This window comes from Heterocephalus glaber, unplaced genomic scaffold (assembly GCF_053883595.1).
Source record: "Heterocephalus glaber isolate CG9 unplaced genomic scaffold, H.glaber_assembly_v1.0 deba00001687, whole genome shotgun sequence".
Classification (NCBI taxonomy): domain Eukaryota; kingdom Metazoa; phylum Chordata; class Mammalia; order Rodentia; family Bathyergidae; genus Heterocephalus; species Heterocephalus glaber.
This window is the reverse complement of record NW_028258412.1, coordinates 2,008,429-2,034,530: the sequence shown is the minus strand read 5'-3', so window position 1 is coordinate 2,034,530 and position 26,102 is coordinate 2,008,429. Positions and strand designations below refer to the sequence as shown.

The 26,102-nt window shown below is 51.5% G+C and overlaps 1 protein-coding gene across 6 annotated transcripts in view; it reads left to right on the top strand.

Moving 5' to 3' along the window:
- Nucleotides 1-26,102, top strand: part of Kiaa1671 (KIAA1671 ortholog) — a 190,983-nt gene that overhangs the window by 80,452 nt on the left and 84,429 nt on the right. Inside the window, exon 1 of one of the 6 annotated variants that reach the window (XM_004843336.4) lies at nt 7,481-7,780. The exons of the other annotated variants lie outside the window; for them this stretch is intronic. Coding sequence (XP_004843393.1) covers nt 7,730-7,780 — 51 coding nt within the window. The 5' untranslated portion in view covers nt 7,481-7,729. Of the gene's footprint in view, nt 1-7,480; nt 7,781-26,102 lie in introns of those variants that run through there. 6 annotated transcript variants of the gene reach the window in all.

The window sequence follows — 26,102 nt, the reverse complement described above, 5'->3', positions numbered from 1 at the left end:
GTGATTCCTAAATGCCACACCTCCCTCAGGGATGCTGTGGTCACCTCTGGGTCTCTGAACTGAGCTTTGCAGGCTCTGTCTCTCCAGGCCATGCTCCAGGAGATACACCCGGAAGCCAGGCCAGGCAGGGACTTCAGTTTGGTGACAAAAGAGCAGAACCAGGAAGCCCCTGGACACCTGGCCCTTCCTTGCCCATGGTGCCTGCTGGGTCATCTGTTTTTAAGCAGAACTGAGGATCTTGGCCTTCCTGTGAAGTCTCACCATTTTGTGTGTTAACTCAGACTCCCATGACAACAGGTGGCCAGGTCAGGCCCCACTCTGCGGCCCTCAGTCAGCACACCTGGCATTGGCATTCTTCAGCATAGCGTGTGTTTGTGTGTGTGGCGGGGGGGGGGGGGGGGTGGAGTCCTCATAACAGCTCTAGTAGCCCCAGGCTTGGGAAGGTAATTTGGCTAGGTGAGGTCAGCCAAGGGCTCTGAGACTGCTACAGGCCTCTTGTCCCTGTGCTGCCAGGAGTTACCTGAGTGTTGTCCTGGGGCATCTTGACTCCACTCTGCCTTTTCCTCCTCCCAGGTTAGTGGAGCCGCCTGCTTCTTTGTGCAGGGATCAGAAATGACCAGGAGGGAGCAGGATGGAGGCAATCTGTTTTCCTGTCTTCGAATGATATTGTATTAGGTTTTTGGGGGGTTTTTTGTGTGTTTTTTGAGACAAGGTCTCACTATGTAGTCCAAGCTGGCCTTGAACTTGTGGCTATCTTCCTGCCTCAGTTTCCTGAGTGTTGGGATTATAAGCATGTGCCACCATGCCCGGATATACTGTATTAGCTTTTAAGCCCTTTTACATTAAGGGCTTCACTGTGAACCTGAGAAGTTCCAGTTTCCCACGACCAGTTGATTTTCTTTTCTTGAGGCTCACTATTCTGGGGTGTCACTCTGTTCCCCACTGGTACTGTATCAGTTTCTATTTCATGACCCTGACAGGGCTGCTGGCTGTGGTTGAGACTTTGCGCTGCAGCCCTCACAGCCCTGGCTGCCTTGTTTATTTCACAAAGATGCTTCTCTTCCGAAGAGATTATTTCCTAGGTAAGAATTCTGGTCTAGTTTTCCTTCTTCCTTCTTTCTTCTTTCTTCTGTTCCTCTTCTTTTTTTTCTTGCTAGAGATGGGAGCCAGGGCCTTGCATATGCCAAACCAGTGTTCTATCACCAAGCTACATCCATGGCTCTGTTTTAATTTTTTTTTCTAAAATGCATGTCAGGGGGGCATGGATAGCCTATAATAAAAGTATTGTGGGTGTATAAACAGCATTTCTGATTTAAGCAGGTGTATTTCCAGAGACATTGAATCTTCTGCTTGAACTCAGGGTCTGTTTAATAGAGGAACACTTTACCACATTGAACCGTCAGCTCCAGGACACCCTCTGAGGCTCTCCTGTGAACTCTGCTGCTCCAGCCCCCGCCTTGATGCTGTAACCTCTTCTTCAGGGCCACCCCCCAGAGGTAGTGAGCTCCCTGAGGCTGGGCCTCACGTGGGTCCCTAACTGTCTGCACTTGCTCCTCCAGGGCTCTGTAACTGAGGCCTTGCAGTCTGCTAAGAGGCTCTCGCATCTCTTGCCGCAGCCTCGTGATGGAGAAAGCTCCCATCACTATTGCTTTTGATATTCTTAGCTGCAAGTGGCGTCTGGAGAAGCCGAGGCATGGAGGAAAATCAGTCCTCCGGGTGCTTTTTAGCAGGACACAGCTGGGGTTTGAACCCAACCCCACCCTGGCTCCAGCCAGGCTCTAGACTCTGCTGCCCAGCTGTGCACATGAGTGCCTGGGGCTTCCTCCTGCGGCCTCTCCCTTCCTTGCCTTGGCAAGGCCAGCTCTTCCTCCTGCTCCGTCTCTATCCCCCCTTCTCTTTATCCTCTTCCTCCTCCATTTTTCCTCCTCTTCTTTCATCTCCTCCTCTTCCTCTTCTTCCTTCTCCTTCAATCGTTTATTGAGCTACAACTTACTATAAAAATTCACTCTTTTAAAACATAATTATTAATGTTTAGTACATCTAAGAAGTTGTATCTCTCCTCTCCTCCCTCCCTCCCTCTCGTTCTGTCTGTCTGTCTCCCTCTCTTTCTCTCTCTGGCTTTCACACTGAGTTTTCTCCCCAGCTCTTTATTTTTATATCTTGTTTTTGAGACAGGGTCTTGCTAAGTTGCCCAGGCTGGACTTGAACTTGCGATCCTCCTGCCTCAGCCACCACCCACCCAGCTATCACTATCTCATTCCAGAATATCTTCATCACCCCAGAAAGAAGCCCTCTACCCATTAACAGTCACTGGTCACCCCCTACCCCTAGCCCCTGGCAACCACTACTCTGCTTTCTCTCTCCATGGACTCGCCTTCCTGCACCTCTCCCAGCCAGGGGGCTCACACCACGTGTGCTTTTGTGAGAGGCTCCTCCGTGGGGCATGCCGTCTCCGCTGCATCTGTGTGTGGCCTGCATCAGTGCGCCAGTCTTCTTGTCATTGGGCTAGCCCCTCCTAGTCACTGGGTCCTATCTCCCCTGACCACACCTACACTGTCACCCCCCTCCCCCACCCCTGTGACGAGAGCTGATCAGGACCCCTGGGGTCATTGCTGTGTCTATTTGGGAAGGAAAGGATGAAAACTGTTCTGCTGTTTTTACTTTCAGTAATGTGTTTTGTGTGATTTTATATGTTCTGCAGTTGGTAAGGCTCCTCAGGCCCCTGTAGGAGGGCTCTGCCCTGGGGTGGGCTCAGGGCTGCCTGGTGTGGGGCAGGGAACCCCTTCCCTGTGGGCTGGCTGAATGGGCTATGCCACTGGGCAATCACGGCTAAGAATTTTGAGCCTCTATTGTGTCCTGGGCCCTGAGCACTTTATTGCCTCATCCATGCCTTATAGGTACCACCATATCCTTTATTTTACAAGACAGAACTGGGGCACGGACAGGTTAAAGAACCAGGCCAGTGTCACACAGCTAGCTTGTACATGGCTAAGCAGTCTGATTCCAGCATCCACCTGCTTTCCCTGTGTGAGATATGCCATCCCCTCCCCAGTTCTCAGTTCTCCCCCGATATCCTTCCATCTGTTTGTGCCCTGGCCTTTCAGGGCATTGTCAACTGCTTAAAGACAGAGATGCGTGTCTGGCTTCTGGGACCCCCTTGGTGTCTGGCACAGTGCTGAACACACAGTAGACCTGCTTTTAGTGTGTCACCCATGCACCAGGCGCAGGATGGTGCTGGGAGAATTGTGACATTTTGCCCTGTGGAGAGCACCTGCTCAGCACTGGGCTGCGTGCCAGGCCCGGGACCACAGAGGTGGTCCCAGCCCCGCGGGGAAGACACTCCTCACACAGAATGTCCTAGTGTACCTGAAGAGGAGCATGGTGCTTTCCTTGCTGTTTGTCAGCCCAGGGTAGAAGGAAGGTTGGATTTGCAGAGGAAAGAACATTCTGGGCAGAGGGTCCCACCTGGCCCAGGGATGGGTTTAACGAGGGAAGGAGGTGGAGGGCAGGTGGCGAAGGGCATTGAAGGCCAACCCCAGGAGTTGCCAGCAGAGAAGAGCCCTGAGGGGTGATATGTGCATGGGTCACACAGGCCCCTCTAGCTGTCATGGAGGCACCAGTGGCATCTCTGTCCATCTCCTCATCCCAGGCCAGCACATAGTAGGTCCATGGGGAGGGTGCAGTGGGGTCCATGGGCTGGGTGAGCTGTCTGTGCTCCTGGAGGGTCACACATTTGGATGCTTGGGCTGAGAGGAGTGGGTCATGGGGCTGAGTTTGTCCCCAGGTGGCACTGGCCTGTGTCCCCACACAGGCAAGCATGCTGAGCACCAGCCTGATGCACGCTGTAGAGAAGCAGAAGTCTACCCTGCAGCCTGTAATTCTTCTGACACAAGACAGATCGTTCCAATTAGATAGAATAGGACACCTCCCCCACCAGAAAACTGAACACACAAGAAAATCATGCCTGCAGCAGGGGAGGGGTTTTAACCGGTTTTCAACATGTTTTTCTTAGTGAACACAGATGTCGCTCTGATAACCTCCCCATCTTTTCTGGAGATGAGTGGTTTCTGGTAAAAGCCAAGCCTCCATCAGTTCACATGTTCTTTGCACACGTGGTGTTTGGAATGGTGGACAGCATTAGTGAGAACTACCCAAGGACCTGCCTCAGCCAGGGTGACCCGCGAGGGGTTCAGGGTGGACAGGCAGTGCCACGGGAGCAGAGCTGCAAGGAGGTTGGAAGGAATAATGAACAGGGTGTGGGGCCTTCTTGGGGCCTTGGGACCCTGTAGCTGGGCTGCTGTGAGCCAGGGCTGGAGACTGCAGGGCAGGGTGATTACATCTTAACTAGAAGCTTCACCACAGGCTGAGAGAGCCAGATGACCAGGAACGTGAGAGGAAAAGGAAGGTGGGTATTTGTATCCTGGGGCGGCTCAGCCAGTAGGGACGTGCTTTCTCATGCTCTGGAGGCCAGAGCTGAAGTCGGGGGTCAGCAGGTTATGCCCCTCCAGAGGCTCTAGGGAACATCCTCAGTCCTTGCTGGCTTTTTGTGGTCCCTAGCATTCCTTGGCTGTGGCCCCATCATTCCATTCTTTACCTCTGTTGTCGATTGTCCTTCTGTGTGTTTGCATCATCTTCTCTTTGTCTTCTGGGGACACTTGCCATGGAATGTCGGGCCGACCCTGGTGATGTCGTCCCGCTGAGCTGCTCTAAACCAATACTTGGGCCAGGTGGTTGATCAACAACAGGCATTTATTTCCCACAAGGTCACTGTGCTGGCAGGGGCAATGTCTGGTGAGACGCTCATGGAGGTGCTATCTGGGTGGGCTCACCTGGCAGAGAGAGGGGAGGGACGGAAGGAGCTCCTTCCTGCAAGCCCTCTTACCTGGGAACTTAGCCCACTCATTAGAGTGGAGCTCTCATGGCCTGGGTACCTTCTGAGGGCCCCACCTCTTCATATTGTCACTTTTATCGTCCCTTCCTTCCTTCCTCCCTCCTTCCTCCATCATGTTGGGGCATTAGTTCCAACAGGACTTTTGGAGGGATGGCACCAGGTGATCCAGGATGAGCTCCTCTCTAGTTCCTTACCTTACTGACATCTGCAAAGACTTCCAGTAACAGTCATGTGTACAGGTTCCAGGTAGATGCTCATGTCTTGGGGGCTACCACTACTATAGGGTGCCTGGCTCCCAGGGTGGGCTCAGGTGAGGGAGGGGTGGGCAGGGGCCTGGGCTGGGAGCAGGCAGTTTGATTTTCTCCCAGAGTGACAGGGACCAGGGAGGTTATCCAAGATGTATGTGTGTGTGGCTCTGTGGTCACATACGTGTTTGTAGTGGAACCCCAGCAGGATATGGGGAGCCCACTGAGGAGGGAAGCAAGGACACTGTGGCACTTGCCTGACTCCTCCAGCTGCCCAGGCCCATGTGGCCAGGGTGGGGGAGGCACAACCTAGGGTCAGCTGCTCCTGGGGACCTGGCTGGTGACTGACCATCCTGGGCCGGGAGCTTGGTGTGCCCATTTGGGGTGTCTCTGCCCCCACCTTGGCCTTGCTGGATCTGATTTGGGGGTTCTTTGTCCTCAGCCCCCTGCCCTCTCTCTTACATCATCACAGTTTCCGCCCCCAACCCGTCTGCTCTGCAGCGTCTCCCCAGCTGTGCCTGTTCTCATCGTCCCTGGCTGCCTCACCGGCCATCTGTCCCGCCTGCTTTCTGGGACTTTATTAGGGTTCATCTCTTTCCTGCTTGCATTGTCTCCATTTTGACTTCTGTCTCCTCCCCTGCTCTCTCTCTCTCTCTCTCTCTCTCTCTCTCTCTTTCTCTCTCTCTTTTGGTACCAAGGATCAAACTTAGGACCTTGCACTTTTGAGGCAGGCAGTGGAACCACGGAGCTAAATCCGCAGCCCTCCTCCCCTGCTCTCTCTGGCATTTCTCCCCTCACACCTGACATGCCTGGGCCTCCTCATCTCCTGCCCACCCTCCTCTTTCTGTCCTCTGAGGCCTCCATCCCAGTGTGCCCATCAGCTCAGGGGGATGAGTACTTCTCCTGCAGCCTCTGCAAGGTCATTCCACAGGGATTGCAGGGAAGCTCTTCTTTTAGTGTCACAGAGAGTGGGGCCTAACTCCCAGACCTTTTATCTCAGTCAGTCAGCAGGACCTATAGGGCTCCACCCTCCAACCTTGCTGCTAGCCAGCACATGGGCCCAGCCCTTTGGCTATACTGTCAGGGATCAGGGCCTGGCCTTGTGGTGTACTGTCAGTCAGTCAGTCTGTCAGTCAGTCAGTCAACCAGGGAGCAGGGCCCGGCCTTCAGCTATACTGTTTGTTGGTCAGTCAGGGCTCAAGTCTGGTCTCTGATGGTCCTGTCTTTTGCTGTCTCTGTCATCAGGGAGTACCCTGGACCACCTCTCCCTCAGGCAGTGAGTAGTGGGCTAGGTGCTGACACTGCAGGCCCGACTGTAAAGAGCTATGTGGCTCACGCTGTGGTGTCTCTGCTGCCACTCCCCTCAGCATGGGCTTCCTGTTTGTGGCTGTGCCTCCTGCTGGGCTGTGGATCTGAAATGTGCAGCCCACATGGCCCCCATGCTTTTGGGGGTGGGAGCCTGGCCTCAGCCACAGGCCTGAACACACCCTCTTCTGTCTCAGAAGCACGGAGCACTGGGCTGGCCAGGGGCAGCACCACCATGCACTCAGGACCTTGTCCACAGGAAATGGTATTGAGCGGAGGTCCTGGGACTGTCAGTAGATGGTGGTTTAGGGCCACCCCATCTGCCTCTCTGGACTTCCGTGTCTTCATGTGGATGATGAAGATGATCATTGGCCCGTGTCATGTCCTGAAGTCCTGAGTCTTGAAGTGTGGGGAGGTTACCCCATGTGGTACAGGGTGACTGAGGATCAGAGCCTCTCAAAGGAAAGTCCCTGAGGCTGCCTCAGGGTGACCCTGGTGTGCTGCAATTTGTATTTTTAATCTTTGAAAATCAGTGCCCCCCCCCTTCAGGCAACTGCCAGGTGGTGATTGGGAGTGGCACCTCCCTTCCTCAGGGCCCCCAGCTGTGCCTTAGTTACCAACTTGCTCTATGATCCTGGCAAAGCCTCCAGCCCTCCCTGAGCCTCAGTTTCCCTCCCTGTAACCAAACCCTCCTTCCAGGGCAGCTGAGGGACTTAGTGGAGGTCAGAAGGAGCTGCTGACTTTGGGAGAGTTCTGTGAGGCTGTGGGGTCCTGAGCTGGGGCACTTCCTTCCCTGGCAGCAGCTCCAGGCCCTCTCTGTGTGTGGTCTGCAGGGGGGGGAGCCATGCACACTGTGCTGTGTCATAAGCACAAACACCATGCACTTGTACATGTGCACATTCACACATACTGCACACACACGTGCCTACTCTACAAGCATGTGTACACACACACACACACACACACACACACACACACACACACCCCACCCACTAGGTTCCCTGCTTATCTTGCTGGTCTGAAGCTCTCTGTGCCCAGGACTCTTAGAGGCCACAGAGGTGCAGGGCAGGCAAGACTCTCAGGACAGAGCTGGGCTCCTCCACCCCCAGGTGGTGTGGCCATTCTCAGGGCTCTCTGGCTGGCTCCCTGGCTGCGGGCTGCCTTCTGAATGATTCATGCGCCTTGAACTTGACTCTGGCATGATAATCCAAGAGAAAGCGGGAAGAGCTGCCCTCTCCAGAGAAGTGGAAGCACACACCCGGCTGACAGCACAGCCGCGGGCGCCGAAATGGAGTATTACTACTGCCCCCGCTTGCTGAAGCTCCTGCGCTACCTGTGGGTGAGTGGAACTGTGGCTTTCCTTTCCTTTCTCTGTTTTTTCCTTTCTCTGCCAACTTTGTGGCTTCGCTCTGTCTGGTTAGCCGGGCTCTGTGTGCTCTGAGACAGGGAGGAGAAGGGTACAGAGGGCTCTGTCTGGGCGGTAGAGCAGGTCTGTGGGCAGAGCTTGGAGCCCTGAGCTGGGACGTGGCCCTGTCATCCTGGAGACCCTGAGAGAGGGTCAAGGGCTGTCCTCCCCCAGTTCCCAGGAAAGCAAGCAAAACGGGAGCTGTTCAGAGGGTGACATTTCTGATTTAAAGGGCCATTCTTTATGCTGAAATCATATCCCTCTTGCCTTTGTTGGTACTGGAACATATCCTGTCTTTTAAGAGATGAAGAGAATAGATTTTGTTTTCCTTTCCCTGAATTTACTCAGCAAAAGAGCCAGCAACCCCTCTACCCCCTTGTGTTTTCTCTCTTCTATATAACAGAAAAGAACCCTCAAAACTTTTTTGGAGTGAAATGTCAGTGGAGAGGTGCTGTGTGGGGTGTAAAGTGTTTTGACGCTGAAGTTGACCTGCTGTGTGTCCCTCAGCACAAATGCTTGCCCTCTCTGTGTTTGTTTCCTCATTGGTGAAACTAAGGGGTGGACATAGTGGATGGGGGATTGTGCGGCACTCAGGGCTCTGCCAGCAAGACTCACTGGGGCACTGACACAGGTTGGCCTCAGAGTTCTCCAGAACATTTGTAACTGGTTCGAGAACACTCAGAAAGGAAAGTCCTGGGAAATACTATTTTTCCCCCTTCTGAATGTTTGAAAATACTTTGGATGCCATCTCACCCAAAGAATTTTCCAGAGCTCCTAAAAATAAAACTTTTGGAAACGTTGTCCTTCAGCCAGCATCCCCCAGCATTAGCTCTCTTTCCTGAGCCCTCCAAGAGCAGCTGAACAACAGGAGAGCCTTCCAGTCCATTGGTGATTGACATTTGAACTTACTCATGTCATAAATATTTCTTTTTAATTATAAAAATAATATGCGAGCTAGGCATGGTGACACATGCCTGTAATCTCAGTACTCTGGGAGGCTGAAGTATAGGAGGATCACAAGTTCAAGTGGCAACCTGGGCAGCTTACCGAGACCCTGTCTCAAAATAAAAAAGGGCTAGGGGTGTAGTCCAGTGTGAAGGCCCTAGGTTCAATCCTGGGTACTGCTAAATATATAAATAAATTTATAAAAATGTGGACATCGTAGAGAACTTGGAAGATTCCAGTAAGCACAAAGGAGAAAATAAGTGACTTGGATTCATTTGCAGGGTCCTGATGACCGTGAGGTGCCCTGCTGTGCATTGAGCTTCAGGTGTTGTGCTGGGAAAGCAAAGGTGACTGAGATCCACTCTGCCTTCCCCAGGAGCTTAGAGCTGGAGGTGGGCACCAGGCACATCAGCAAATAAGTTATGATCCTATTTTCATCCAGTATGCAGGTAGCAGCCACAGCTTGGAGCCTGATGTGCAGAATACAGGGTTGAGCGAGACAGACACTGTCTCCTGACCTTAGGCACCTTCAGTCTGCTGGGCCTGGACTTGCTCAAGGAATTGGAACAAAGACTGTGTGTGTGTGTGCGGGGGGTGGATGGATGGAGATGGTGCACGGTGCTGGGGAGCAGGGGTCTCATTGGGGTGTGGGTCTAGGAAAGGACCCCCAAAAACTGAGGACTGGAGGATGTTTAGGAGCTGACAGATGATGCTAGGGTAGGAGTTGAGGAACACGTGTGTCAGGCTGAAGGAACAGCATGTGGAAAAAAGGGTTGGGGAGAGAGAGAGAGAGAAGAGGAGAGGAGAGGAGAGAAAGAGAGACCATGGCCAGCATGAGAGGGATGGACAACCATAGCTCTCGCCTGACTTTGCCCCCCTCCACCTTGGTTTCCTCATCTGGTCCATGAGAAGAAGTGACCCCCTGGGCCTTGGTTTCCCCATCTGGTCCGTTAGGGTTTTCTAGATGGAGATTTCCACTTGGTCACCTGCTTCCTATGGGTGACCAGGTGCTAGAGTGTCAAGATGCCATGCAGTCTTTCCACTGACTGCAGATCCCCCCAGAATTTCTCTGTCTCCCACTTCCTCCACCCTGAGTCCCTGGGTACAGCCTGGCACAGGTGTCACAAGACTAGAGTCAGATCATCCCTCATGTCTGCACCATTAAGCTAGATACCCATGGCTGTTGAGCTTCCCAGAAAGCCAGGGAATATCAGAAACCTACAGGCTTCAGACCTGGAATGTGATGAAGCCATGTGGCTTTGGGTGAGCCACTTCAGCCTCCCGAGCTTCAGCTTCCTCATCTGCAAAGTGGGGACACTCCACCTTCCTCATTTCCTCGAATGAGGTGCTTCCTTTTTCCCTGGAAGTCTCCGTCTGGTTCAGAGTGACTTACTAACCACAGACTGTAGCACGGAGCAGGTGGGGGCAGCCTGCAGCCTCTAGGGTGAGAACGCATGTCATCCAGGTCCCTGCTCTCAGGCTCTGTGCCCTGTCACTTCTGCATGGAGGTCCTTCCTGACCTCTGTCTAAAACAGTGTACCCCTCCCCATAGCATTCTTTCTCCAGTTATGCTGTTTTTAAATACTCTTTGAAATAATTGTTTATAAAGTGAGCAACTCGATGTTTCTGACCCACTCCCTGCTTCTGTGTTTGATTTTTGAAGATTCTTTCTGTAAGTGAAATCATGTAGCATTTGTCTCTCTGTGTCTGGCTTATTTCACCTAGCACAATTCCTCTGGATCATTCACATTGTCTCAAGTGGAAAAATTTCTTTTTTTTTTTTCTTTTCTTTGCAGTACTGGGGATTGAACCCTGGGAGTGTTCTACCACTGAGCTACATCCTCAGCCCTTTTTATTTTACTTATTTTTTGCAGTACCAGGGACTGAATCCCGAAACTTAACACTGAGCTACATCCTCCCACCCACACACACCCTTTTTTTGAGACAATGTCTCACTAAATTGCCAAGGCTGCCTCAGCCTCCCTCAGTGCCAGGATTACAGGTGTGCACTACCATGCCCAGCTCTCAAGTGGTGACATTTCCTTCTTCTTAAAGGCTGAATAGTATTCCAGTGTGTATATAGTATCACAGTTTCTTTATCCACTTATCCATTGCTGGACACTTAGATTATTCACAAGCCCTGGCTTCTGTGACTAGTGCTATAATGCACACAGATGTACATATTTCTCTATAGAGTTCTGATTCCATTTCCTTTGGGAATGTACCCAGAAGAGGGGTTGCTGGGTTTATTCTCAGTTTTTTTGAGGCACTTCTCCACTGTCTTCCATAATGATTTACTTTTGGATTTGTAGAAAAGTTACAGAAAGAGCAGAGGGAGCATTTGTACACCCTCACCTGGCTTCTCAGGTGTAAGCGGGTCACTGTAACTGTTGGAAGTAGGATGCTAACTTGGGTGCATTGTGACCACTGAACTCCAGGCTAAGTTCCAGGGCTTCTCTGGGGCAGTGCTGCCCTCCAAAGGCGACTTGGCAATACCTGGAGACGTTTTGGTTGTCATGGCTGGGTGGTGGGCATGTACTGCAGGGCACAAGAAGCCTCCTCCATTCCTCCCCCAAGAATGACCTTGACCAAGTGTCAGGGAGCCAGTTAGGGAGAAGCTGCTCTATTCAGCTTTCTCCAGTTTCACCAGTAGCGTGCTTTTTCTATTGTAGGACCGGAACCAGTATCCCACATTGTATTTTGCCACTTCACATTTCTGTCATGGGAGGTCCTTGTAACTGCATGCCAGGTGAATAACTGAGTCCTGGACTTTCACACTTGTGTGTGTGTCCACTGAGGGCAGGGGCATTTGCCCACACCCTCCAAAAACATGAACATGATGTTTAATGGCTGCTTATTCCACTTGGCATCACCTTTGACCTATGAACCAATCCCCTATGGTTAGATACTTAGGTTGTTCCCAAGTGTTTACCCACATGCACAGATCAGCCATAGTGATTGTTTTCAAGCTTACATCTTTATTCACATTTCAAGTTATGTCCTGAGTCAGCTCTGTAGCAGTGGGGCCAAGATGGCTAAGGATGTGGCCTAGTGGACGTGGCTCAGTGGTAGAGCATTTGCCTAGCATGTGTAAGGCCCTGTATTGATTCCATAGCGCACCCCCCCCCCCGCAAAAAAAGAAAAAGGAAGTGGGACCAAACATGGGCTGGGCTGCACCAGATCTCTATAAAGTTGTCATTTGAGATGTCAGTGGCTTCCTGTTGGTGGCTTGAGTCCTCCACATAAAGCCATATCTGTTTTGGGGGGATCTGGCCCTCACCGGCTGGGAGGTAGGAAGGAGATTGAGTTTCTGTTTCAGATCATCAGTAACTGTAGCTGATGGCTGCCTCTGCCCAGGCTATTGAGTCACTTAATCTCCTTTGTTGATGAGATAAGCCAGCCAGACAGACCCAAGGCCCCCAATTCTGTTGAGGTCACGGTATCAGGCTTATGGTTGCTTACGGTTGTCAGTTACAGCTATAGTGAAAATAGTAATGATAACAAGAACAGCTGCTGTCACCAGGCCATCCTGTTGAGTATTTATAAGTGCCGTGTATGTGGGTGTCCCATCATATCCTCTCAGAGCCCCTTGAGCAGATGTCATTATTACTGCCATTTTGCAATTAGGGAAACTGAGACCCAGAGAGGATAAGTTGCTCATCTAAGGTTCCCTAGCTCAGAAATGTTGGAGCCCATATTTGAACCCAGGTCTCCTTCCATATCATTTCAGCTACCTCATGGAGTCTGATCTGTTTTCTCAATGGGGAAACTGAGGCCCACAGGCTCAGGGCAACTTGCCAGCCTGTGAGAAAGTTTTTTGTGCACATCAGTCAGACTTTCCAGGGTGGAAGACAACAGGAAGACATGATAAAGGGCCAAGCTGGGCTCTTGGGGGAGAAGCTGCAGCGTGCAGCCTGGACTCTGGACTCTGCCTCTCACTGACATGTCAGCAAGTCACATCACTGCTCTGCCTCAGTTTTCCTGCCTGTGAGTGGCAGGATAGTTGCAGGACTGGGCCAAGGATTACCTAAGATGAGGGCCTTTGGAGTCCATGCCATGGGGCTGCATCTAGAGTTGTTCTTCCTGGGGCCCGGCAGAGGTCTCCTGGCTGCCTCTGTAGCCCACCCTGTGGGCTGTGGGACTGACCCTCTTCAGGCTTCCTCTCCCTTGGCACCCATAGCACAGGGGATTGCTTAGAGGGTAGCCAGTGCTGCTGTCTATCTGGTGACTTCGGGAAGACACTGTGCACCGTGGAGCTGTTCCTTGTGTTCCTTGCTGCCCCTTATTTCTCTTCACCAGGTCTCCATAAGCAAGGGCAGCACTGTGGTCCTCCTTGTGCTTGCTGAGCTCTGTCCCTCCACATTTCACTCCACACCCCGATTTCTGGTAGGGAAAGTGTCCACATGTGCTTAGCTCAGCTGTGTCCCAGGCTTGCAGTCACCTCTGGGCTGTTAGACACTAATCATGACACTAGTCATGCAACCACGCATGCTTCACTCTCTGTCTGGGTTCTTCTGCTTGTGGCATCTCCCCAAATCCTTATCACAACCCTAAGAGGTGGAGATGATTATTAATTTGCAGACAGAAAACTGAGACTCCCAGAGCTTGTGTAACTGCCTAATGCCAAACAGCCAGGCAGGGGCCAAGCTGGGATTTGAATGTGGATAGTCTGAAAATCAGCCCAAAGCTAATGTGGTGACTGCACAGCTTCTGTCAGTCAGGAAGGGCATGTGGATGTTCACTGCCAAGTCCCCAGCCCGTGCCCAGTGCCTGCACATAGTAGGTACTCTATACTTACGGGCTGCCGATCCCTGTCCATAGCCACAGGGAGCTGAAGGGCATCTGGGGGATTAGGTGGCTGTGAGCTTTGTCGAGGTTCACACACCCTGTGCAGTTGGTACTGCTATTGTTACTTAATTTCTGGCTCCAGAATCTCAGATCTTCAGGATTTCAGCTTGTGCTAAGGGTCTGGTTTGGTGTTGGCTGTCAATGTCTGTGGCTGAAAGAGAACAAGCTATTTTCATGCTGTTTGGCTTGGGTCTGGAGTTTGGACCATGGGATGGTGTGCATCATGAGAGGCTTTGGTCTGACCGAGTCTGGGTGCCTTTTTAGCCCCAAATGTGAGCAGAGAACAGGATCTCAGGGTCTTGTGGCTTCTCCCCCACACTGGGCTGCTTTCTGACAGGGCATGGGGCTTCAAGTGAATCTTCTGACCTCTCACAAACTCAGTTTTTGCATCTGCAGAGTGGAAGCAGTGATGTCCCTGTGAGAGGTCCCGAGGACTCAGTGTGGGGGTGCACACAGCAGGTGCTGAATCAATGTTTGCAGCTGATGCTGGTACAGTCCAGTCACATGGCCAGGCCCTGTTCTGTGTGTTTGGATTCACTGGTGAACAAGACAGTCAAGGTCCCTGCTTCAGGGGCTAGAGGGACTCTAAGTAATGGTCACATCACACAGAACACTGTATTGTATGTCAGGAGGTAGAGTGAGCTTGGAGAAAGGAATGAGCAGGTAGAAGGCTCGGGAGGGCCTGGCTGGGTGTGACCAGGGGCCACTGAGGAGTCCTGAGGTGGTTCAGGCAGAGATACAGATGAAGACCAGGGCAGGTGAGGGGTGGTGAGTGGTGGGCAGAGTCTGGATCAGTGTAGAGGGGTGGACATGGGTAGGGGAGAAAGAGAAGAGTCACAGATGGACCAGGGTTCGAGGCCTGGCAGCCTGGAGGATGGAGCTGCTCATAGGAAGTTAGGGTATATGGAGCAGATCAGGGTTTGGGTGTGGACTTGCTGGGGTTCTTCCAGCCTCCCTTGTCCACCTCTTTGGGCAATTCCTGTTTGGCCGTGTCTAGAGGTTTTGGTGGTGAACCCTGACTTCCTGTGGAGGTCTTCTAGGCCACAGCCCTTGGTATCCTAAAGCATTGTGGCTGGGTTTCAGACATTCCAGGCTTAGAGTGGTCAGAAGAGACATGACAATCCTGTGACTGTGGAAAAGAATGATAAATGCAAAGCAGAACCTCAGGAGGGCAGGTTGTGTGAGTAAATTCTGGGAGCCAGGAGTCTGGGGGGCAGTTTCTGTGTGACTCTGAGCAATTGCTTGCCCTTTTTTCCCCTGCACCGTGAAGCACTGGATTGGATTTTCCTTAAAATTTGTTCCTATGCACATTCCCCCAGTTGTAGGGATCCAGTGAAGAGTGGAGCTCTGGGTTCAGACAGTCCTGGGTTCTGGTCTAGCCTTTCCTGCTTTGTGAGCTTGAGTAAGTGGCTTCATATCTCTGAGTCAGATTTCTCAACTGGCATATCATTGTGGAGACCAGTGGGGAGAACACCAGGCACACAATATGTGCTTACTACATAAGAGCTGCGACCTGTTTGCCTTCCTTCCCAAGTGTCATATCTGAAACACAGGAGGCACAGGGTCTTCAGGCCCCTGCCTGGGCTGGCAGGATGATTTCCCACTCAGGACACTAGAGGGCGCTCTGTTCTCACAAATCACCTTGGTGTGAGCTTTCTCTTATACACCTGAGCTCTAGGCCCTCTTAACAGCCCGCAAAGCAGGCGCCACCCCCCATAGGCCCATTTTACAGCTGAGGAGACTGAGCAAGACCTTATTTTTCCAAATGTCGCACAGAGAGAGGGGTAGCATCAGGCCTTTTCCACCTTAGAGCCCCCAGAAGTCAAAGGTCAGGAGACGGTGATGTTGGGGTTTCGTTTCCCAGGTTTTTGACTTGCGGATTTCACCAAGCATGGATCAGATATATTCAGAGAAAAGTTGTTACCTGTAGTGAACATGTACAGAGACATTTCCTTGTCATTCCCTACATAGCACAGTATAACAACTATTCATCTAGCATTTACCTGCCGTCTAGAGATGGCTTGCAGTGCCCAAGAGGCTGTGTGCAGGTTCTGTGCAAATTCTGTGTCTCTTTATGTGAGGGACTTGATCATGCACATATTTCCATATCTGTAGGGACCCCGGAGCCCATTCCTTTGGGTCCCGAGGGACCACTGTAGAGTGTGGCATGTAATAGATGGAGGGAGTTCTGCCAAATCCCAGGATGTTGGTGCCAGGAGAGAAGGCACCCCTGTTTGTGGCAGGCAGCAAATCTGACTGCAGACCTCGGGAATAGAAGGCCAAGGGGCTTCATGCTGACCCATGTCCATTTTATTACCCCCCTTTGTCACTACCAGCAAGGAGACTTTCCAGAGCTGAAAAAATCTCAGCTTTGGGGGTTTCAAGCTAAGTGGACACAAGGTTTCCATGTTTGAGACATCGCTGAGGAACAGGGATGTGACCTAGGCCAGAGGAGAGCATCCCTGAATTTTGGGATACAGGATACTAGGTCTGGTCCTGTCTGTGTGACTTCATGCTGGTCACTGCCCCTGCCTGGGCTGGCTTCTCTGAAAACCTGGCTGTCACTATGCTTAAGTGGCTGGCTGGCCACATGTGGATGTTGAGGGGAGGATGTCAGGGGGCTGGAGCAGTGCCAGAGGCCCCCCCCACCCCCACCCTGGAAGAAGTGGGAGGGCTGAGAATGTCTGTGTCTGTCACTGTGATCAGAGCACACAGTTTAAATATTGCAAGGGGGAAGCAGAACATGAGGGAGGAGGTTGTCAGGAAATGTGGTCTGAATCCTTGTAGTTTATGGAATAGTGGTTAGTAGAGGCTGGGAAAGGTGCGGTGCGGAGGAGGGTTCACAGGCATGAGGTGTGGTTGAATACCAGGAGTAACTTGTCATGTTTGGCACAGTAGGGGGCTGTGGCTGACAACAGTTCACTGGATGCTTCAGAATAGCTAAGAGAGAGGATTTTGAATATTTCCCACACAAAGAAAGGATAAATATATCTTCCAGTTACACCGATCTCATAATGATGTATGATGTATCTCACAATGTATACAGGTACTGAAATGTCCCACTCTACCCCCAAATATGTACAATATTATGTCAGTTAGAAAATTTTCTTTGTATAGTATTGGGGATTTAACCCATAGCCTTTGCACTGAGCTATATCCTCAGCCTTTAAAAAATTTGTAAAAAGTGTTTTTGAGACAGGGTCTCCCTAAGGCACTAAGTTGCCCAGATTGGGCTCCAGTTGCAGTCCTGTTACCTGAGCCTCCCAGAGTATCGGTGTTACAGGTGTGTGCCACCATGCCTGGCTTGTCAGTTAGAAAATGTAAAACTATTAAAAGAAAAAAAATAAAAGAAACTCTGTAGATTAAAGAAAATCTTGTTTTTCATGGAAATCCCAAGGTTGGGAGAGACAGCTGCAGATGGATTCTGTTGAATGTTATGTGAAGATTTTATGTCAAGCATTTATATTAATAAAATGGAAGTGTGTTCATGTCGACATAACACTGTTTTGTGGTCATAACAGAAATGCAGTAGTACAGTAAAAAACGGGAGGTTTTTTACTCTGTTCTTCCTATGTATTTGGTAGGAAACGAATATGCATTTCAAAGTGTCACACACTGAGCAGCTTAAACAAAGGAAATGTGTTGTGTCACAGTGCTGGAGGCTGGAAGTCAAGAGCAGAGTGTGGGCAGGTTTGTGTCTGCTGAGCTCTCTGTCTCTGGCTTGAGGGTGGCACCTTCCCTCTGCATCCACACGTGGTCTTTCCCCATGTGGCTATACTTCTGTGTCTGTGTGTCTGTGTTTCCTCTTCTTATAAAGACTCCAGGTGGAGTGCCTCACTGTAACCTAATCACCTCTGGCTGATCTGCAGATACAGGCACATCCAGGAGCTGGGGGTCAGGCTCTGCCCTAAGAATGTGGCAGGGCCACCATTCTGCCCATAGCAGCCATGCTCAGTGGAGCACTCGGTACTGTACTGTTCCGTTCTGTCCTCACGGTGGTCCTGGAAGGGTGCTCCGAGAGCTGAAGTCCCTTGCAGAAGATCAGCATTGGGTCAGCAGTCATGTGACCCCAGGCTCTCAGCTTTAAGACCTGTGCTGTGTTTGTCTGTGTTCATGTTTGACCTCATTGCCGGGAAGCCTTCGTTAGCATGTTGCATTCTACTGAAGTTTCAGATATTTCCTCAGACCCTTTCGGTGCCCTGCTGTCACTCTGTTGAAGGCCTAGGTTGGAAAGGATCCATCTGAGGAGAGCAAAGGACATTGGCAGCCCTCAGTGCCACCGGCCTGCCTGGCCACCTTCCCGAGGGCCGTGCCATGGCCACCCCTCCCAGCTTTGACCCTGACCGCTGTGTTTGCCAAGCAGCCTGGGCCCAGTGAAAGCGGCCTTTGTCCTCCAGCTTGTTGCTCCCGGAGGGATGACCTAAGTTCCATCTTGGGAACAAAGAGGTAACCTGCCACGTGAGTTCAGGTTGGCCCGACAGCCTGCAGAGTCACCCAGGCTTGCTGAGCAGAGTGGTGGCCTTCCTCAGGGTGTGCAGAGGCCCTGTGTCCTGTGGGTGAGGCCCCAGGTCCTGCATACACAGAACATCAGTTTGCTGAGTTGTTTTTTTTGCATTCCTGTTTGTCAGACCCTGGGGTGAGCAGGGTGGGGGCTGGAGGAGGTGGTACCTCTGGTCCCCCAGCACAATTCTAGACATGGCAGGGAGTGTCACATTACTGCAGGTCGCACCCATGGACCCTGAGGGATAGAAGGTCAGGTGGGGCCAGTGGGTCTGCTGCCCCCTGATTTGGAGCCTGGAGAGGAAGAGCTGGGATCATCTAGAGGCTCCCTCATCCTCTATCCTGGCACCTGGGGTGACCTGAGTGTCCATGTGAGGTGTGGCTAGGCCTCCTCACAGCACGCACCCTCATGTGGCACACAGGACACTTCTGCTGCTCCCTCTTGGATCCTACAGTCACAGGGGAGGGACATGGACCCCACCTCTCAATGAGGAGTGGCCCAGGAGGAAATGTCCCAAGTGTGTAGGGCAGAAGGAAGTATACTAAGCGCAGGCCTGTGTTGGTGCCTTTGGAAGCCTTTGGCTGGCCTCCAAGCCTGTAGTTGTCTTGGCCGTACCTGCTGAGAGGGAAGAAGGGGCCGGCAGAGCTGCAGCAGCTCAGTGCTGTTCTTGGAGGGTGTGGGCTGTTTCCTCCTCTAAACTGAGACTATTCCTTGAGTTCTTGCAGGCTCGCCCACAGACATCTGACTCATTCCTCACTCACTAAATGCTCCCTTTGGGGTTTATTTTTCCAGCAGTTTTGCTCTCCCTGGCCCTGAATGCTGCCCTCTCCATGCCCACAACCCTTTCTGGAGCAGCAGTGGTGTGGGGCCAGCTCCCCCCCTGCCTGGTTTCCATGGCCCTGGGCCTGGCATACAGTAGGAGCTCAATATATGCTCGGTGCACTGAGTGGAAAGTTGCTCCCTATTCAAGAGAAGGCCTTCTCTCCTGTGCTTGTCCAGCACACAGCAGGCACCCCATAAATGCTCATTGTGCTGAATGAATGGAAGAATAAGTGGACAAGCGAGACTGAGAGTCATGATTTTGTGGCTTTGTATCCCTGTCCCATTGCACAGAAGCCAGGCGTGTCTGTCAGTGAAGGCCAAGTGGATGCACCAAGGAACCCCTGCAGTAATCTTGTTGCCAGCACCGGCTTTATCTTATCTCACATCTGTATCCACAGTACTTGGCAGAGGGCTGTGTACACAGCAAGTGCTCAATACTTGTTTATAGAACTGAGTGAAAGAAGGAGTGAAAAGCATGAATGAGCGAGCGGATAAACTTTTCGTCATCAGGGTCTATGTCTTCCTCATTTCTCATTTCTTAGCATGAGATCCTGCACACAGTAGGTGTTCAGTAAATGTTAAGCTGAATGAATGAGTGAAAAAGTGAAATTTTTTAAAAGGTAGGGACATGTCTTATTCATTGGATTCCCTAGTTCAGTGATGGTGAACGTTTTAGAACTCTCAATGATAGGTTTGCCACCACTGCCCTAGCTCATAGAACAGGGTCCAGCACACAGTAGGTGCTGAACAAATGCATTTTGAACTAATCATGTGACTGCATAAGTGAGTAAGTAAACTTCTCAAGCATCAGACCTGTATCTCATTGTCTCTTTCCTAGGGTTCTAGCACAGAGTCAGGCGTACAGCAGGCGCTCAGCAAGTGCTTCCTGTGCTGCCATAATCATTGTAGGAGTTTCTGTCCTGGAGAATGGATAGAGAAGGGAAGCTGATCTGCTCGGCCTGGCCCACCCACCCCACCACTGCAGACTCTTCTTGTTGCCCATCCGTCTGCACAGATGGACAGGAAGTCCTGAAAGCCTGCCCCAGAGTCGCTTCCCACATTTTCTTCATACCCAGCTGGTCTTGAGGCTGGAGTAAGGCCCTCTTGGCGAGCCCCAGTGCCTCCAGGCTGTGGAACAGCACCCCCCAGGGACCCTTCTTCCTGACCACAGGAGTGGTTCTAAATTTAGAGCTAGCTGAGCAGTTTGTGTGGGGCAGCTGGGGTGGGGGAGTGTGCTGTGCAGGGCCAGCCCTGGTCACTGTGTGCTCCTGTCAGGCCTGTTAACCCTGCAGCTAAGCAGCAGCCACAGAACACAAAGGCCAGGCTGGTTGCACATCTCCTCTTTTGAATTTGAGTTTGCAAACAAGACAGCAGAATCACTGTTTTCCCATCTGTAAAAGAGGCAGAAGAGACCTCCTTTTCTCTTTTCAGGACCCTGTTCCCCAGCCTTGGCTACCTGTCTCGCTTTTTCCAACTCTCCATGCTGAGGCTGCCCACTTCCAAAGATGCAGTTTCAGTAGTTTTTCAGCAGCTAGGTTGAAAAACTGCATTCCCCAGTTGATGTTGAGGGGTGGTATGTCAGTTGGGGTCTCCAGCTGCAGAGTCTAAGCTGGGGATTTATGTGGGTGTGACCTGGGGCAGAGCCAACCTGGTGGGACATGGGTTCTAGAGGGTAACATGAGGCAACCCCCACCTCAGCTCAGTGGGCAGTATCTCCTCTGCTGCCTGAGGACTAAGAAGAGTGGCCCTGAGCTGCTGCAGCCAGAGATCCCAGCACCTGGGGTAACGGCACCCCAGCCAGTAATGCAGATGTGGCTGGACATCTGGCAGCACCTGCCACCTTTAGGGAGGGCTGAGGGTTGCGAACTTCATTAGACAGATGCTGAGGTAAACTGGGTAGCACTGGAGTTGTTGGTACTCTGTGAAGGTAACTTGGTAAGATGAAAAGCTCTCAAGAAGTGAAAGTTTACAGATGGGGCACACTTAGGAGGCAGGGGGATTGCAAGTTCAAAGGCCAGCCTGGGCTACATAGCGAGGCCCATCTCAAACAAACAAAAAGGTGGAAGTGGCTCTTTTGGTGTAGCAACTTCTGAGGATGGGTGTACCTTCCTTGTCCCAAAGGAGGGTGACAGCACATAAATGATGTGTGTACCATGATGCAATAGTGTAGTGTCTTTTCACACCGAGGGGCAGAGGACCCAGCTCCCATTTTCAGAGCAGAAAATGTGACACAGATGATGTTCAAACATTAAAAATAAGTAACTTTTTGGTTGTTGTTGAAAAGGTGATAAGAGATGTGATTAATACTTCTACAGGGCAAAGGAGGGTTCTGAATCAAGATTAGTTTCCTTGCCTTTGCCAGCCTGTGGCCCCCTTCCCAGGAGCTGGCCACAGTTTCACGTGTCTCCTTTGGAAATGTTCTCAGCATGCTCAGATACTCTGTGCATGTTCTATATCTGTGGAGAGGGAGAGGGAGAGAGAGAAAGAGAGAGTTACAGAGAGAGACAGAGACTGTGTCTATCTGTATAGTCAGTCCTCTGTATCCATAGGTTCTGTGTCCATAGAATACACCAACTGCAAATCCAAAATATTTGAAACAAAACTGCATCTGTATCGAGCTTATACAGACTTTTTTTCTTGTTATTATTCTCTAAACAATGCAGTAGAGCAACTTCTTACATAGCATTTACATTGTATTAGGGATGATAAGTAATCTAAAGGTGATTTAAAATATATGGGAGGATTTTGGTAGACTATGCAAATACTATGCCATTTACATAAGGCAGGAGTCCCCAAACTCCCAAGCCACACAGCAGGAGGTGAACGGCAAGTGGGTGGAGCCAAAGCTTCATTTGTATTGATGGCTGCTCCCCATCCGTGGCATCACCGCCTGAGCTCTGCCTCCAGTCAGATCAGCGTGGCATTAGATTTGCATAGGAGACAGAACCCTACTATGAACTGCACATGTGAGGGATCTAGGTTTTGTGCTCTTTTTGAGAATCTAATGCCTGATGATCCAAGGTGGAGCCAGGACAGTGATGCTAGTGCTGGGAAGCGGCTGCAAATACAGACTAACATTAGCAGAGGGTTGACTGCAAGAAGACCATAATAAATCAGTTGCTTGCAGACTCATATCAAAACCCTATCATTGAAACATATAGGTCATTTCTGGTTTTGCATGCAGTGTAAATAATGCCACGGTGACCACCCACCTGCAGGCGTGTCTGTGTATTCCTATATTTTGTCTGCAGGAGAGGAATCTGGCCATGGACTTTCTGGTCATCTGAAGGCCGAATAGAGACTTTCTGGAGGGTGGGGCTGGCTGGGGTGGAAGAGAGAGGAACAGGTGGTTTCCGAGCGTCAGGGTCAGTCTGTGACGATGCCGAGGTGGCTGGAAGCTGAGGCAGGTTGGGCTGCTCATGGGCACAAGCTGAGTATGAGTCCTCATGCTGGCTCGAGACTGTATTCATACACCTCAGCAGTTGCCAGGCACCCTCCAGCAAGCAGGGTTCCCGGGGTCTGGCTTGTGCTCCTGCAAGGGGTCTTCCTGCTCTTGGGCCTCAGGAATTGTGCACCCCAACATGCTGGGCTCAGGATCCTCTGCTCTGGCACTGTCTTCCTCATTGGTCTCCAAGACCTCAGTCCCACCAGTGTGTTTGGTCAGGTGAGAAGCCTGCAGTGGCCAGGTCTCTAGCATCCCCCCTTGGTGTTGATCAGTGCTGTGAGCTCCCAGTGGGACCCCTACCCAGGACTCCAGCCCCTTCAGGCTCCCTGGTAGCTGCTAGGCTAAGCTCAGAGCTCAGCTCATTTTCCTTCCCCTACTACCTTCCCCCCATATTTAGTTAGAAAGTTGAAACCTCACATGTCTCCCAGGCTCCCTCTGTCTTTTAGAACAGCAGCATTTCTTTGGGAAAACCTCACACCCAGAGCACTTTTTCAAGGTCTTGTTGGGTGAGGTGGTCTTGTGGCTGGGTCTCTCTTCCTCTATAAGGCAATTGGAGTTACTGGGAACTGAGTACTTGCTGTACACCACACAACCACAAAGCACTTTTCTGTCATTTCTGTGGGTTCAAGTGGCACCATCAGTAAGCAGTATTATTACCATCATTTTATCACAGGCTTAGAGAGGCTCAGTGATTTGCCCAGGGACACACAGTAGGCCATTGTCAACTTGTTATCTATCCCCAGGCTGCTCCTCTCTCTGCCATGCTGCTTCCTGCTGTTCCTTGTTGGTAATGTTCTTCCACTGGACCCGTGTCACTTTGGATTGCAGACTCCACGAGGGCAGGTCTTCATCTGTCTCACTCACTGCTATGTCCCCAAACCCTAGCACAGGACTTGATCCATAGTAAGCATTCAGTGAATGCTTGTTGAATGACTAAGTGAACAAGTAAAGTATAAGGCTGTCCTTTACAAACAGAAGTGCTGTTTGTTTATGATGATGATGATGACAAGATGATGATGTGGTTCCTACTCTCAGAATTGATCTCACACTTTTAAAAACAAAATTCTCCTTCCTTTGTAAATCAGCTTCCCTTGTAGGAGTGTAACATTTTACATTTTTCCTCTTGGAGTCAAATGAGGATGTGTCTTCTCTGAGAATGTCACCAGAAAAAGGAGTCTGGACATTTCCTTTAGAAATTTCTGTGTAAAAAGTTCAGGCGAGACAGAACTGCACTTGAAGATGGCAGTTGCCATGGCTACAGGGGATACGTATGTCACTGGCTGACACATAGTCTCCGGTAGTCCTCCCACTGTGCAACCCCAGTCCACGGTTCTGGCTGGGAATGCATTCTCTGCAGGGAGGGGGTGAGAGGAGGTGCCCACTGCTGAGTCCCTGCTGGACCCAGAGGACAAGTGCTTATGAGCATCACCCCTGGGCTGTGGTCTGTCGGGGTTAGTCCTGTCCCTGTCCAGTGAGGGTTGGGATCGCCATCCACATTTTGAGACGAGCCAAGCTCCTTAGAGTGACCTAAGTACTTGTGTGTTCATTCATTCATTCTTGGTGTGTTCATTCATTTCTTCATGCACCTACTCAGCAAATGTTAACTGAGCCCCTTCTCTGTGCCAGACATCGTTGGAGGCACCAGGCATCAGTAGTGGGTAAGAACACAGTCTTTTCCCCAGCCCAGCATGTGTGCTAGTGAGAGAGACAGATTGTGTAAGAGGAGCATAAACCCAGCCATTCCCCATACTGATCAGTATGTGATAATGGTCAGATGGGGTCATGTGGCAGAGAGACTGTGACCAGAAAGGCTTCTCAGAGGATGAGATTTGAGCAGAGATCTGGAAGGAGTCAGCCATGCTGGGAACTGGAAAAGGGTATTTGAGGCAGAGGGAGCAGCACATGCAAAGGCCCTGAGGTGGTAATGACCTTAGGTTGAGGCATAGCGAGGCCAGCATGGCCAGTCTAGTAGTGAGCAAGGAGGAAGCACAGTGGGAGTGAGACCACACCCTGGTATGTCCATCAAATTGAAAAGCAGGGAGTATGGTGGCCTTGAAGAGGTTTCTGTTTGGCTTTTACAGATGGGCGGCCTTGAGGCTTTGCTGATGGGGCTGCCCTAGTGGAGGGGAGATGTAGGTGCTGCCAGGGACAAGGGACAGCAGACACAGTGTGACATCCTTGAGTTAATGAGAAGAGATGGCATCAGAGCACAAGAAGAGGGTGGCCTGGTGGCCAGTGTAGCCTTTTCCCTTCCTGTGTCTGGAGGAAGGTGGGGTGGGCTCCCAGGCCAAGGGAGGAGGCCCAAGTAGGGGTGGGGGAGTTGCAAAGTAGCAGAAACAGAGAATATACTAAGGTTTGGAAGCAGAAAGACCTGGGTTCAAATCCAGTTGTGTGACCACAGTAAGTGGGTAAGTGCAGACCTTCAGTGAGCTAGCGCACACCATGTGCAGAGCGAGCTCTAGGCTGGCACTCACTCATTCCTCACAAAAGCCCTGCCAAGCAGTTTCTGCTCCTGTCTCCACTTAGAGATGAGGAGGCTGGGGCTCGGAGGGGTACAGTGACTTCTCCAAAGCCTCGTATCCTAACTGGGTTTCCCCACCCAGAGGCCACATCTGTGGCTCTGTTGCTCATCTGCTTAGAGGACACAAGACTTCGCAGGGGCTGCTGGCAGAAAACTCTGTGCACTAGCAGATGGAAGCACCTGCCCAGTGCCTCACACAGTGCTAGGCACCCAGTGGGCACAAGACTGGGGCCATCCTTTCCCCTGACCTGCTTCTGCTCCCTCTGTGTCCAGGAAAGGCCACTTGCTGCTGCTGCTGCTGGGGGCTCATTGCTGTGTGCAGCGGGGTGGGGGTGTTGGAAAGGGAGCACTCAGGGACCAGGGGCAGGGAGGTGGTTAATGTTACAGTCCCACCTGGGCTCATAGGCATGAGGGCTCCCAGCTGCACACTCACGTGCATACACATGCACACTGTCCCCTGCTTTCTGCCTGACACACAGGCTGGCTTGCAGGTGACCCTGCAGAACCTGCTGCTGCTTTGTCCCCTGTGTGTTTCAGCAGAGAGCTTGGGGAGGGGACTTGTGGACCATCACAGGATCTGCTGCTGCTCTCTGTGCCCCAATGGGACAAGGCAGCTCCCCCCAGCCTCCAGCCCTACATCCCAGGCCTCCCTGAGAGAAGAGCGTTGCTCTGTCCAGACCCCAGCAGCACATTTGCTGCAGTTTCAGGGAGATCTCAGACTGGGGGGGTGGAGCAGACACCAGGACCAGTTTGCCTGAGCTCCAAGCTTCTTTGGGGTTGGGGGGACAGAGAGAAAAAAGGAGAGAGCACCTGGGATTGCCCCAGGATAGACTTTCCAGTGAGTGGCTGGGCAAGGGGGCCCCGCCTGTGGGTGAAGATAGTAGAGAACCTGGGCTGCACAGCAGGCTGCAAGGAAGTTGTTCATTTCTGATCCCACTTTTTGGGAAGGGCTTAGGATGGTGGGACCAAGGCTCAGAGAGGTGTTGTTAGAAAATGCAACGTGAGCCTTGAGCAAGGCGACTCTGTAGGAGACATATCATCAACTTGTCTGGTTAGTCTGTGTGCTGCATCCTAAAATGACTCTGTGTCCAGTGACTGTCCTCTGTGTCCCGGAAAGATCAGGACGGCTAGGAACCTGGCCCTCTTCCTTCTTTCCTTGGCCCCTCTTGCCTGC